The 14,303-nt window shown below is 51.3% G+C and overlaps 5 protein-coding genes across 5 annotated transcripts; 4 read left to right on the top strand and 1 right to left on the bottom strand.

The window, feature by feature from the left end:
* Window positions 1–374: 374 nt before the first annotated feature.
* Window positions 375–2,652, top strand: KVR01_007814 (uncharacterized protein; the record flags this gene model as incomplete). The annotated part of the gene is made up of 3 exons (XM_044793660.1): window positions 375–736; window positions 796–2,315; window positions 2,369–2,652. Exons 1-3 carry the CDS (start codon window positions 627–629, stop codon window positions 2,650–2,652), a joined length of 1,914 nt encoding a protein of 637 aa, XP_044642792.1. The 5' UTR covers window positions 375–626.
* Window positions 2,653–3,426: 774 nt separating this feature from the next.
* On the top strand, window positions 3,427–6,784 carry KVR01_008190 (uncharacterized protein; the record flags this gene model as incomplete). The annotated part of the gene is made up of 6 exons (XM_044790217.1): window positions 3,427–3,572; window positions 3,641–4,186; window positions 4,251–4,732; window positions 4,837–5,052; window positions 5,124–5,210; window positions 6,702–6,784. The coding sequence occupies 6 exons, from the start codon at window positions 3,427–3,429 to the stop codon at window positions 6,782–6,784; spliced, it is 1,560 nt and encodes a 519-aa protein (XP_044643168.1).
* Window positions 6,785–6,788: 4 nt separating this feature from the next.
* KVR01_007668 (uncharacterized protein) lies at window positions 6,789–8,475 on the top strand. Its single transcript, XM_044786291.1, has 3 exons — window positions 6,789–7,121; window positions 7,177–7,922; window positions 7,993–8,475. The coding sequence occupies exons 1-3, from the start codon at window positions 6,906–6,908 to the stop codon at window positions 8,369–8,371; spliced, it is 1,341 nt and encodes a 446-aa protein (XP_044642646.1). The 5' UTR covers window positions 6,789–6,905; the 3' UTR covers window positions 8,372–8,475.
* Window positions 8,476–8,807: 332 nt separating this feature from the next.
* KVR01_007739 (uncharacterized protein) lies at window positions 8,808–10,662 on the bottom strand. Its single transcript, XM_044790902.1, has 2 exons — window positions 10,322–10,662; window positions 8,808–10,269 (listed from the first exon to the last, which is right to left on the bottom strand). Exons 1-2 carry the CDS (start codon window positions 10,385–10,387, stop codon window positions 8,887–8,889), a joined length of 1,449 nt encoding a protein of 482 aa, XP_044642717.1. The 5' UTR covers window positions 10,388–10,662; the 3' UTR covers window positions 8,808–8,886.
* A 404-nt stretch (window positions 10,663–11,066) lies between these two features.
* Window positions 11,067–14,162, top strand: KVR01_008295 (uncharacterized protein; the record flags this gene model as incomplete). The annotated part of the gene is made up of 2 exons (XM_044785709.1): window positions 11,067–11,383; window positions 11,458–14,162. The coding sequence occupies exons 1-2, from the start codon at window positions 11,152–11,154 to the stop codon at window positions 14,160–14,162; spliced, it is 2,937 nt and encodes a 978-aa protein (XP_044643273.1). The 5' UTR covers window positions 11,067–11,151.
* Between the last annotated feature and the right edge of the window lie 141 nt (window positions 14,163–14,303).

Raw genomic sequence — 14,303 nt, 5'->3', positions numbered from 1 at the left:
TCCTGCGCATTCCGGCCCGGTCGCGGAAGGCGAGAACTATCGTCATATCGGGGTATCCACCGAAAAGCCGACTGGGCAGGAAGTCAATGCGATTGAAACCCCTGTCTATTGCATAATCACAAGAGATCAGAGCTAGTGGTCCTCTGATTGGGTCCCGACTCACTCGTATTGTAATCTCGGCGCGAATATGCCTATCAGTGCCAACACGGCACTGATTGCGACGTGGCTACATAGCATCAAAGTCTAAATCTAATGGGAATTAGGCATACGGAGAACTGCAGGGATACACGCGTTAGCCAAGAGTGGGGATGCAGGATGTTGTGCCTGTACTCCAACCCACTTCCCGCCGGCATGTACCGATTGCCAGACGACGGGTGAAGCTCTCGCTCGGCGCATTGCCATTCCCTAGGGGTGGGAAAGTCGTAGTCAGCAGACTGACGACACGCCATGAGCTGATGGGCTGATGAGCTGATGGGACGCTAGTATGGGCACACTACGTCTCAATTGGCCGAGCCGCACCACTCCATCACTCTCATATGAATGTTGAGCTTTCAGTTGCGTCGTTGCCTGTGTAATTGGGCCTGGCGAGAACTTGAAGGTTCTGGTTTCACAGCTGACGACTCAACATGACGCTCACCAAGACAAACGGAGCAACTGCTAAGGAAGCCATGACTGGTGCACCCGGTACATGCAATGTATGTGTGGTTGGGGCCGGACCTGCTGGCATCATGTTGGCGTAAGAGTGCTACTCCATCTCTTCACCTGGACTTTTGAGTACTGACTTGAGACCCGCAGTGCCCTCTTGGCGAGGTTTGGCATCAAGGTTGAAATTCTTGATGACAGACCGGACCAGACGACAGTGGGCAGAGCCGATGGAATTCAACCCAAGACGATTGAGACCTTCCAGATGCTCCGTCTTGGGGGTGATCTTCTGGACACTGGCGTTAAAGTGTTCGATATCTGCATGTGGCGGTCCCAGGTCAACGGCACTGAGGTCCCGGCCTTGGCCCGGGTAGGGCGCGAGGTGCACTACCCATCAGATGCAGTCGATGTGCTCCATCCTTTCATACTGTTGTGTCATCAAGGCATGGTAGAGGGCATGTTCGTCGACGATTTGAGGCAAAGTGGGTTTGAGGTCCGGCGTGGATGCGAATTCAAGACATTCGGCTACGGCAAAGGAGATGGGGGTTCTCCAATTCAAGTCACATACACGCACGACAATTCCGAACAGACTCTCCAGTCTGACTACCTCGTTGGCTGCGACGGGGCACGCTCGCGGGTTCGCCAAGGGATACCCGGGACATATGCGGAAGGCAACCCTCACGATTCCTACTGGGGCGTGCTGGATGGCAGGCTCGAGACTGACTTCCCCGATATATGGAGCAAAACCGTCGTCTACTCGGAAGAGCACGGATCAGTCTTGATCATCCCGCGGGAACGGAACCTCACGCGGTTCTACATTGAGGTGAAGAATCAGCAGAACTCAGTGGACGAGCAGTTCGTTATGGACCAAGCAAGGAAAATCATGTCACCATACAGCCTTGAGTGGCTCTCAGTGGAATGGTTCGGGAACTATCGCGTCACTCAACGAGTGGCAGCCCGCTTCTCCGATTCCACTGGCCAGCCCCCACGAGTCTTCATCGCCGGTGATGCCAGCCATACTCACAGCCCCAAGGCTGCGCAAGGGATGAACACTAGCATGCACGACTCATGGAACCTTGGCTGGAAGCTGAACCTCTCCGTGCGTGGGCTGGCTAAGAAGGACATATTGCTTGGAACTTACGAGGAGGAGCGAAAGAAGATCGCTCACGACCTGATCAATTTTGACTACGAGCATGCCAACAGCGTCGCTGGTGGGGACGCCAAAGCCTTAGCCGAGAACTTTCGCACAAACATAGGGTTCATCTCCGGCGCTGGAGTGGAATATGCATCCAACAGTCTCAACCATGTTGATGGGCCTGCAAAGCAGCTTCAGAATGGGCACGTGTTCAAGGGTGCCGCTCGTCCCGGGCGAAACCTGCCGCCAGCCAAAGTCACTCGTTACATCGACGACAACCCTGTCGATATCCAGCTGGACATACCTATTCTCGGCCAGTTTCGCGTTTTCGTGATTGTACCGGATGTTTTGGGATCAGCAAACTTCCTCGCCAAGTTCAGTGAATCGGTCTTGTCAGAGGCGTCGCTCATGTCGCAACTGTCTACGGCAGCCAGCAAGTCCTACCAGGATTCACCTAGACCAACTAAGCCAAGGGACACATACTACCGTCCCGAAAGATATGTACCGCTCAGTCAACTGTTCACATATGCCCTCATAAGTAAGTTTGCCCAGACTGGATTTTTCCTGTGCTATTTGCTGACTGTCAAATAGCGAGAACAGAAAAGGGGGAGTTTGAATTGGCATCCCTGCCGCGTCTGCTGAGCAAAAGCAAGTGGACCGTATACCTTGATAATGTCTCACATCTTGATACACAAAGTCAGACATGCACGGAGAAATGGATCGGCGAACTCGGGTCAGAGCAGGTGGCTATCGTCAATGTGCGACCTGACGGCTACGTTGGCTCTGTCACCAAGTACAGTACAGCAGGAGACGATGCAGGTTTGGTGGCTGCTCGCTCTCTGGACAACTACTACGGTGGCTTTCTGCAAGTGTAGCGGTTTCATTCCAGAGTCTTATACGTAAAAATGAATACTACCGTAATCGTCCTATATCACGCCCATACGCGTGCAGTATTGTAGCCGTATGCGTCCGTCATAGTTTTGTGCAAAACACGTGCGCGCGTGAATGGCAGTAAATCACATATCCCTGCATTATGGCAGTGTCCCCATCTCTTTTCCTGCGTCAGGGCCATGTGTGCCAATCTCCATGCAATGCGTCTCTACGAGCGGGCTAGCGGGCTAGGCGGCCTGTCTCAGCAAGTGATGCTACAGTACAACCTGCATAAAACAGGGTTCCTCGGTGGATAAGAGAGAGAGGCGGGTCGTACTGCTTGTTATCGTAAATGGGGAAACTTTGCTTTGGCAGGGGAGTCCTTACGGGGGTGGGATTCTTGGTACCGGACTCCATGCTTCTACCCCAGAGCTGACTGCGGAAAACAACCTTAACAAGTAAGGTAACTTGGTCGATACATTACAGAGAGCTGATTGGGCAGCCCCATGGACCACCAAGTGCCGATTATCTGGGCACTGATACGCTGGTGCCTTGCTGTAGCACCTGTGCGTCAGCAGTCCGAGCTGCGGCCGCTTGATAGCGATTGGTACTGGAAGATACCTAGGTACGGCTTGGGTAGGTCCGGACTGCCGTAAAGGAGACATGCTTTTCCAGGGTGTTTAATTTATTAATAACTTCAGCCGTTCACGAGGACTTCGTGTTTCAACGAAATACTTTCCATGTCAAACGACTATAAGCCTCATCTTGCCAATCTCATCATGTCGGCCCAGAAGAGTGAGGATTCGAAGGGCAAGGAGGTTCTCACCCGAGAGCCGTCAGTAGGTAATGGCGGGCTCGAAGTCGTCGACGACCAACAGGTGTCCGATTTCTACGGTAGCTCCGTCAGCGACAGCTACCGGTTGAAGTCAGAGTTGGTGGCAAAGCATTTGGCTGAGATAGGGATGGGAAAGTAAGTCTACTTGCCTCGCACAGTCTTCTAGTCGTGTTTAATTCGTGTGTGCTATTCAGGTTCCAATGGTACCTCTTCGTGGTGGGGGGCATGGGTTGGGTAGTGGACAATTTCTTTAGTCAAGGAATAACCGCTATCAGACCGCCGGTAGCAAACGAGTTCACCGATATTACACATCTAAGCTTCAGCTCCGTCGCCTACTATGTTGGGCTGATCATTGGAGCGTCCTTCTGGGGCATCACGGCAGACCTCATCGGACGCAAGCCTGCTTTTAATGCCACAATTCTGATCGGTGGTATCTTCGCCTGCGCGTCAGCTGGGTCACAGAACTTCGTAACGTTCTGCTCGCTTTGGGCTGTTATTGGCACAGCTGCAGGCGGTAACGTCCCTGTTGACAGCATTATTTTCCTGGAATTCATACCCCAAGAACGCCAGTGGTTGTTGGCAAGCCTGTCCGCATGGTGGAATTTGGGACAAGTCATTGTCTCGTTGGTGGCGTGGGTGTTTCTGGCAAACTATGCTTGTGAGAGTTCCGAAGCTCCCTGCGCTGCGAGTTCAAACATGGGTTGGTAAGTGAATGCCATCATGACATGCATCTCACGCGATAGTTATGACTAACCCAAATTCCTCCAGGCGGTATGTTATGATCACGCTAGGTTCCCTCGCCATCGCCTTCGCCCTCATCCGAATTCTCGTGTTCAAGATGCCCGAGTCACCACGATACCTATTGTCAAGGGGGCGTGACGCCGAGGCAGTCGATGCTGTCAATTATGTGGCTCGATACAACGGAAAGCCCGAAACCTTGACCCTGGATATGCTCAAGGCGATCGATGCAGCTCAGTCTGGGCTGATCATCCAAGAGGAACAGAGTGAAAGCACTTCGCCTGCAGTTGCCGAGAAGAAGGCGCCACTGTCCTACAAGCAGATCATCGCCGAGAATTTCAAGGACTACAGCAGTCATAGCTACCGCAAGCTCTTTGCAAGCCGCAAGATGGCTCGACACAGTTCGGTGATTTTTCTCATCTGGTTGACCATCGGCGTGGCATACCCGCTCTATTTCGCTTTCATCACATCCTACCTCCAAACGAAAACGACCTACTCCACGAACAACTCACGTCAGTATCGCTTTTCACCTTTTACGGATCCCCGTCTTTCATGTTTTGGAATGTTCTAGAATACACCACTTTAGGACCTGTAGCAGGACTAACTTCACCACTAGTCAACCACACTTACATGGTCTATTGCATCGTCTCAGTAGTTGGCGTGGTCGGCCCAATTGCAGCTGGTTTCTGCGTTGAAACGCGCTTGGGGCGGCGCTGGATGATGGCCCTGTCCGCGATGCTAACTGGTGTTTTTCTGTTCGCATACACAAGCGTTGGTACAGAGGCAGCAGACATCGGCTTTCAATGTGCGACCGCCATTCTTGGCAACTTTGGTAAGCCCACGCTCCGCATTCTAACACCCCTGGCCATAGTCGCCCATCAAGACTGACTGTTCTGTCGACAGAATATGCAATCATGTTCGCATTTACGCCAGAGTCATTCCCTGCCCCAGTCAGGGGAACTGGAACTGGGATTGCGGCGGCATTGCTACGTACTGGTGGATTGGCAGCATCTTTCATCTCCACTTACTCGGGCTACTCGGTGGTACCTATTTATGCGAGTGCCGCTCTTTGGATTGTAGCGGGCGTTTTCTGCTTGGGCTTGCCGTTCGAGACTCACGGCCATGCGTCTATCTGATATTTTTGTTCTCGTGTAAGGAAATATAGGGTAGTCACTTTACACAGGTGATACACGTTGATGATGGATGTATCGGAAAATATGGTTTATCAATGAAGACAAGTGCACATGTGGACATTCACGAGCCAGTATTTTCATCACTGACGTAGGGCAATTTTAACATTTACAGCGTCGAAGAAAATGATTGCACACAAAACTACATGAATATTTGTTCACAATTGCTCAACTACAGCGGAAACCACCTCAATGCTGTTGATAGTTGACAAATATCCTGGAATCCACGGACATGGCTGGAGTACCACCGGATGGTGTCAAGACTTATTGCCCAGCATTGATCAGCGGTCCGGATCACATTGCCGCAGTGACAACAGACCTTTCCAAGGTCATTGTGGAGCATTTCATACACCCACCCTCGAATCGGAAAAACTAGAGTCTGGCAACTTATCACCGTCGAGGTGAGCGGACTTACCCCGGTCCACTCCTACCCGGGGGGCAGGCCTTCCCTGCCCCCCTACGCCCTTGGCGTAGGGGGTGCCAAAAACCCACAACGGCCAAAACCTCGCAACACTTACACCTATCTATTTTTACTACTTTCCCCTATAAAACCCTACTTTTTAATTAAATATATTTCCTTTATTAAATTTTATATAAGGAAGAAATAAATACCTTTAAAATCCTTATTTTATAAGGATTAATAATAAAATATTTTTAAATTTATAGGGTTAGGGTTTAAGATTTTAGTTTTTTTAGTTAAGGGTTTTTTTAAATTAATATATTTATTTAAATAAATTATATTATTAAAAAATAAAAATATTAGATTATTCTTAGAATTATTATATTTATATAAATAATATTTATAAAATTCTATTTTTAAATTTAAGGTTATTATATTCTATTTCTTTATAAGATTTTTAATATTATAAATTCTTTTAAAACTTTAATTCTTAATCTTTTATAAATAGATTTTAATTTTAAAAATATTCTTTTATATAAAAGAAAATTCTACTAAAATTCTATAGGTATTATATTTTTATTATATAATTTATATAAAAAGATATATTAATTTTAAAAAACCCTTAACTAAAAAAACTAAAATCTTAAACCCTAACCCTAGAAATTTAAAAATATTTTATTATTAATCTTTATAAAATAAGGATTTTAAAGGTATTTATCTTTTATCTATATAAAATTTAATAAAGGAAATATATTTAATTAAAAAGTAGGATTTTATAGGGGAAAGTAGTAAAAATAGGTGGGTGTGAGTGTTGCGAGGTTTTGGCCGTTGCGGGGTTTTGTCACCCACTCCGCCAGGAGTGGGTAAGTGGAAGCCGAAGCCCACGGGTAGTAACACAAGCCACCCCTGCTATTCACCCCCATTTTCGACCCGATGCCTGCAGGGGGACAATGCTCCACTCCCATTGCCCGTGACACGGACGGCTCAACACAGCGGTAGTATCAACGTTGCTTTTTAGGGAACCTGGGCACACAATTACTCTATAATGGGCACCTCCAGAGACTTATTCCGAGTGTCTAACATATCTCAATTTTTATGTCCAAAAGACGGCCACTGCTCGGTCAAGTGAACCTAGTTTTGTCTCCATCATCTTCACTAAAATTCTTAGAACAACGGCATCTCCTGTCACTACCGTGTCTAAACAGAATGGGATCTGCTTCAACTCAAACTCCTTTCCCTCCTCTTGGGGACACATCGCTTTTCAAGCCTCTGAGCCTCGGGAAATGGGACTTGCAGCATCGTATCGTCCAGGTGAGTGCATGCCAGGACAATGGCGGCAGACTTTTCTTCTCATGCATCACTCTAGGCACCCCTCACGCGTATGAGGAATGAATTCTCTTCGCGAGGAGTCTACATTCCGGGTCCAAGGGTTGTCAAGTATTATTCAGACCGTGCGACCCTCGGTGGTCTTCAAGTCACCGAGGCAACAGACATCTGCCTGGACGCCAGCGCATACCCAGGATGTCCTGGAGTCTTCACGAAAGACCAGCTGCAGGCGTGGCGCAAAGTCACCGATTCCGTGCACGCCAAGGGTGGCTTCATTATAAGCCAGCTATGGCATACCGGCCGTGCCTCGTCGACCGGCATGCGAGGGGGCAACCAATGTGTGTCGTCGAGTGACATCCCCATGTCAGGTTCCTACTTGGACGGGACTTCCTGCGCTGAGGGTCCTCCACGACCTCTGACAGTGGATGAAATCCACGACTTGACTTCTGAGTGGGCGGCTGCCGCCAAGAGGGCTGTAAATGAGGCTGGGTTCGACGGAGTTGAAATCCACGGCGCGAATGGCTACTTGCTGGACCAGTTCCTTCACGACAACGTAAACAAGAGAACAGACGAATACGGAGGTTCCATTGAGAACCGTTGCAGGTTTGTGCTGGAAGTCATCACGGCAGTCTGTGAGGCCGTCGGGGCGGAACGCGTCGGAATCCGCCTCTCGCCTTATAATTACTTCCAAGACACCCGGGACAGCGATCCCAACAAGCATTGGGCCGTTCTGTGTGAGAAGATCGCTGGCCTTCCTGATGGCCAACGCCCTGCCTATGTTCACATGTCAGTTGTTCAAAATGCAATTCCCTGTTTTCTCATGGTACGATATCGCTAATCATGGAGGGACGAACAGGATCGAGCCTCGTTTCGATGAAGTTCTGGACGAGCAGCAAAAGATGGAATCGCTTGCTGCGTATACTTCCAGCTCCACGTCGGACGCAGCCCCCACCAAAAAGAACTCCTTGACGCCATTCCGGACCATTTTGAAGGCTGCTGGGATCGGTTTCCTCGCCGCCGGAAGTTTCAACCGCGATAATGCCGCCCCCAAGGTGGAGGGCGACGGCGCAGATCTGATTGTGTTTGGTCGACACTTCATCGCCAACCCTGATTTGGTTGAGCGCTTGCGAAGTGGACTTCCACTCAACCCGTATGACAGGGCCACATTCTACGGAGCCGACCCACCTGAGAAGGGTTACACGGACTATCCATTCTACGCAGATCTAAAGAACTAGAACTTGTCCACAGGTGCGGGCAAATAGAACGGCGAGAGCAGGAAACATACAAGTATAGAGACAGAAAATGATTGATCAGTTTACAATGCCATCAATGAACCCCGATCAACCCCCAAGGAGCACTATAAGTTCAAAGATCTACCTCTCCTGCAATCATCCGTCTCACACCTCCATTTCATGCTGCTCCAACAGTATAATTCATACAACCCGTATAGTATCAGAGGCTTTTGGATGTGATACATTGAACGGTTTTCGAATGGAAATCTTAGAGACATGGCCGATCAGTCGAATAAGGTCCTGCTGGTGAATCATCTTACCGTCTTTTTGACAATGGGTTGTCATCAATGTCTTTGATCTTTCTACCTGCACATTCCCCAATCATTTAACGTTCTATCTAGACAGACGGTCGAGGTCACATGAACAGCCAGACAGGTCGCGCATTGAATCTTAAAACTCCATTTTTACTGGTTAATTCTGAGACTATAAGCTTGAGGACAAAAACCCTTGAATGGAAATTAAAGACGAGCTGCTTCCATACTCACGACGTCAGATACTTCGCCCCGCGACCACTTCGAAGCCACGTCCCTCCACATATCATAAGTCAAAAGCCACCGAGCGACCCCGTGGTACCGCCATGGGAAAGGGTCATCCCCAGTTTCTTGCTTTGTAGGAAGAACTGCGTTCTCCTCACCTAGCCACTGCTTCTCCATGTCCCCAAAAAGCTTGAACTTGGCGTCACGGTCCTGTTGCTCCTCACCGTCTTCCAGATGATACATCCACTGGTTATAGGTGCCCCTTCTGACCACTTCCTCTGTCCTTTCTCGCCTGCACGCCTCATAGACGCCCAGCGCCTTCCTTTTTTCAGCTGACGACTTGCCCTTGAGACGGCCGAGGCAAAGTCCCAGCACGCCAGCATCCTCAAGAGCCATTCCGGCTCCACTAGCCAGGTATGGAAGCGTCGCGTGGACTGCATCACCAAGCATCGTGAATGTGCCAGATGGGTGCGACCATGTTGGCTCTAGCCCAGGGCGGATCATCAACCGCCATTTGAGCACCGAGTTGCACATTGAAAGCAACTTGGGAATGCGAGGATCCCAGTCTGCAAAATGGGCTCGCATCTCCTCGATATTTCCTTCGAGTGTGTTCGCACCAGCTGGCATGTCGTCTGGGACTAACAAGACCATGTTGAAGAGGAGGTTGGGGTCCTGGCTGTAGTCCTGACCTGACGCGGCCTTTCCCCTGAGGACGTAGTTGACTGCGTGCTTCCCCGGGCCAACCCAATAGTTGACCTGCGGCTCGTCCACAAATTCACGGAGGTCTGGGTCTTTCCGCATCTCCTGTGTGTTCAGCATCAAGCGATATGCTAGATCACCAGTTGGGATTGGTGGATCTTCTCTTCCCAAGAATGCCTCCCGCAAACTCGAGTTAATGCCGTCAGCACCAACGACAAGATCAGCCTCAAATTTCCTGCCATCTGCACAAATGATTGTCGATGTTGATTTATGGGCGTCGACGGTGAACCCAGCTGCTCTGGCGTTCGTGACGAGCTTTGCCCCAAGCCCAACTGCCCTCTCGAGAAGACACTTGTGCAGGTTCATCCGGTAGAAATCCCAAAACGGAGCCCCAGTGGCCGAGGCATAGGCGACGTAGTCCATCTCAGACAAATGGTTGCCTCTCCACCCAATGAAGTTACACTGTGTTGGCTTTGTAGCATATGGTTCGAGTGCGTCCTTCAGCCCCCACGAAAATAGGACGCGAGCTGAGTTGGGAAGGACTTGGATACCCGCACCGACTTCACCGATCTCAGACGCTGCTTCGAGAACTGTCACATCATGTCCTGCTAACAAGGTAGCGATGGCTGCTCCCAAGCCCCCCAGGCCGCCACCAACGATGATTACCTGAAGATTGGTTCAGTCTCGGGTGTTTCAAATGAATATTTGGGGGACTCACATGCAGCTTCGAATCTTCATCTCGGTGCTTCTTGCCTTGAACCGGAATGTTGTCCCAAATCGCCATCGTGAATGAAGTGGAGTTGGAGGGGTTTTCGTGTCGTCCAAGCCGAACACAAGCAAATCTATTACCAATGAGAAACTCGTTTCGAACTCTTCACTTGTGTTTGTACGAGGTCAAATTCATTCGTCAACCAAGTCCCCATGCCGGGGCCTAGCAACGATGTACAGGACCTGAAGCTCCTCATCGGTCTTCGGGCCAGCGTGTGCCAACTAATGCTTCAATGCACCGAGTCCGATATTGGCGTAGATTGGAACTAGCCGAAGCGTGCTTGATTGTCCTGAATCTCGGACCACGCCGCACGCACGGTGGCACAACTCAGGTGGGGGAAGTGCATATCGAGATGCATTGCCGCAGGCCCTTGGGCCGGAGTGCCGCAGCTGGCTGCTTCACGTAACACAGGCATTATCTATTAGTGCCCAGGCAAGCCAGGCACCTTTGCCTATCTAGTCGGGCGTCGTCAACGTGATCGCCGCTGACATACATGCGTTGCTCTGCAGAAGTGGGGTAAGAAACCTTACTACTAGAAGCCAATGCATATCCAGGACCTCGGGAGCGGAGTGCTCGGGTGGGGGGCTGATAAGGGTGGCACACGCGGCCGAACACTACTGTAACTAACATGAGTCCAATGGCCTTGGCGCCAGCAATAAGATCAAGCTCCCTCCCCCATCTTTGGCCATGATGGCGAGGAGGGTCTCCCCTCTCTATCCCGGACTCCCCAGGAACTCACGCCGCCCACTTTCGGGATACAAGCGAGTTACAGGACCGGAATGGAGGGGCTAGACGGGCATGCCGCATCGGGCTCGAGTTCAGGGGCCACCGGGGGTAGGACCACCTCGGCCAAGAAGCAAAGCCCCAAGAGATTCGAGTGTACACACGAGGGTTGCAACAAACGCTTCACGCGCCTGGAACACATGCAGAGACACGCCCTTAATCATTCTGGGGCCGGGGATTTCACCTGCGCTCGGTGTAGTGCTCACTTCAGGCGGCCCGATCTTTTAGGTGTGTGTCCAAACAACCCTGTAATATTTCGAAGCTTCACTTAAAAATTCGATTGCTTACTAGGTACAATGCAGACAGACACATGAATCGTCACCGCCAGAGAGACGAGGAAGCCGGAGGACCTGGCTTCGGAACCCTCGACACACGCAAGCGTTCCTGGAAAGCTGCAGACGGATCGGTCGTATCAAAACGACCCCGGCCTACCGAGCCTGACGGCCCAGGTCCGTGGGTCGGTTCTGAGTTCGACAACTCCATACAAGTTGTGTCACCACCTGTGTCCGATGAGGGTCGATACAACCCAAGCAATCACCCCTACAATATTGTTCCCGAAGCAGACGACAACTTCGACGGCTGCATCGACGCCCTTGATGGTTCCACGGTTGTGCCACCAACATCTGCGTCTGCCGTCTTCCCACAGGCCGGGTTTGGCTGGGGCGATGAGCCGGGCATCTCCAACCCAAGAACGGACACGACACTGGGCAATGGGCAACTGGAGTACCACCCCATCTTCCAACCTGATACCGCCAGTTCATTTAACATGCCATATACGACTGCCCTGGATTATAATTGGCTGTTCAACATAGAAGCAGCTACCGCGTCGGGCTTCGGTATGACGAGTGCAAGAGACGGCATTTCAGAGCCAGCGCTGTTTCATAGTCCAGAGGCTGAAGAATCACACAACACAGGCATGGCGCCACCTCAACAAGCTCAGAATCCCACGCCGGAGTCTTTCAACAGTGCTTCGTTGCAGCACTGGCGTGAGGAAAAGCCCGATGACCATGCCAAGGATCAAGGAGATTCTTCCATGGAAATGCAAGAGTCGCCCATCTCCAGAAATATGCGCTATCCGCCATCACAAACACGGACAACAAAACAACCTAATGATATCGAGGGACATGGACCACAAGATGGTACAGACAGACATCTCAGACAGCAGCAAATGATCGACAGAAGAAACCCGAACAGGCAAGCAATGGAGTCACCCTCTCTTCAACGGCATAAGCAGAACAACAAGACTGCACGCGAACGACCCCTGGCCATGCTGCAACGGTCAGCCCCAACACCGAGGATGGATGAAGAAGTCCTGAACAAGCTGATTGAAGTCATCGAGGCTGCGGAACCAAAAATACCGGACGCCACTCCCGGGACCTCAGTGCGGGATCATCCTCTGCTTTCCCTCTCTTCCGTGCAAACCTGGCTGGATTCATTCTTCACACAATTCAACACCACATACCCCTTGATTCACATGCCAACTTTCAATGCTAGGACCACTGAACCGCTACTAATACTTGCAATTTTATTGCTTGGAGCGACCTATCATGACAAGGCTACTCACCAGCTGGCTGTTTGCATCCATGATGTTATCCGGCCGAGCATCTTCGCCCACGCAGACTTCTCTGCCCGGCCAAAGCTATGGGCTCTTCAGACCATATTATTAGTAGAATGCTTTGGAAAGTCAAGGGCCGGGCAGAAGCAGCACGACATGAGCCATCTATTCCATGGCCTCTTGATCAATCTCGTCCGCAGGTCAGATTGCCAAAGTGTCACGAAGACTCCTGCGCCGCAGGACGGTGTCTCCCTGGCCGAGGCTTGGGAGCTGTGGGCAATCGCGGAACAAAAGAAGAGGCTCGCACTGCTCTGCTTCATGTGGGACACACAACACGCGGTGCTGTTCTGTCAGAGCCTCTGCATGTCTGCGTTCGAGTTGCGGTGCTCACTGCCTTGCGCCCAGGCCATCTGGGAGGCTCCAGAAGCGGAATTATGGGCAAGATCTTTGCCAGCACGCCAGCCATCTTCATCGCCGTCCGACCCCCTTGCTCAACCCATGTTCCTCCCAGCACTGAAGTCTTATCTGACGGGCCAACCTGCCGGCGCAGGCACACAGAGCCTCGATGCTTTCGGGCAGGTCCTGGTGCTCCACGGGCTCATGTCCATCGCGTGGGACATGCAGAGGCGAGACCAAACCTCGCTCGGCGTCGTGTCCAGTACTGGTCCGGCCTCATGGAAAGACCTGCTGAGCAAAGCATACGACCGCTGGAAGGCAGACTTCGACTCGTACTGCCACGAGGCATCGCTAGCTCCAGCCAAGCCAAATGATGCCCCAGCTTCAGAATGGCTAGCCTTCGCGGCGGCGTATAGGGCAGTCTACCACGCGGCGCAGGCGCTGCTCCACATGGATTTCCTGGACATACAGATATACGCAGGCGCGCGGAACATCCTCGGCCGGCCCGTGCAGCAGCAGGACTATGTCCGCTCGTCGCGGGTGGTCAAGCGCTGGGCGTCGGGTTCCAGGGAGCGTGCTGCCACTGCCGCCTGGCACGGGGCCGGGATGCTTCGGGACCTCATGACTGGCGACGGCAGCTCTGACTTCGGGGGGTCAAGCAAGCCTGTGGTGGAGTCTTGTCACTTGACAAGCCTCTTCCACGTCCCATGGTGTCTATATCTGGCTACCTTGAGCTGCTGGGCGTTCCACCATGCGAAGTCGACTCGGAGGGGTCGCCTGGAGGATGACAATCACTTCGACGATGATGGTGATGTCAGTGATGGGAGCGACGAGATCGTGTGGGACTCTAACAAGGAGATGCATGACCTGATTGTAACTATGACGGGTTCAGTTAGGGATGTCATGGCTTCTCAGGGACGGAAACGGACGAATGGCCTGGTATGGGTTGTTGCTGACTCATTATCAAAGGTTCGATGGGGCATCGTACATGCCGGGATGGTTGTGCTGCGGGGCCTGGTCCCGATGCGACTGATCAATCAGTATGAAGTCATGTAGTAACGTGTAACGATCTTTGGGAGGATTGCCACCGGTGGACATCCCGAGTATATATCTGCACCTTTTCTGTATTCTGCGAAATGCTCGCCCTGCATTCATCCTCAACGCATGCAGCAAGGAACAGGTCATTTTTCACGTGAC

Source organism: Diaporthe batatas (genome assembly GCF_019321695.1).
Source record: "Diaporthe batatas strain CRI 302-4 chromosome Unknown Contig00009, whole genome shotgun sequence".
Lineage (NCBI taxonomy): Eukaryota > Fungi > Ascomycota > Sordariomycetes > Diaporthales > Diaporthaceae > Diaporthe > Diaporthe batatas.
Note: the sequence above shows the minus strand (reverse complement) of the source record. Positions and strands in the feature narration are given on the sequence as shown.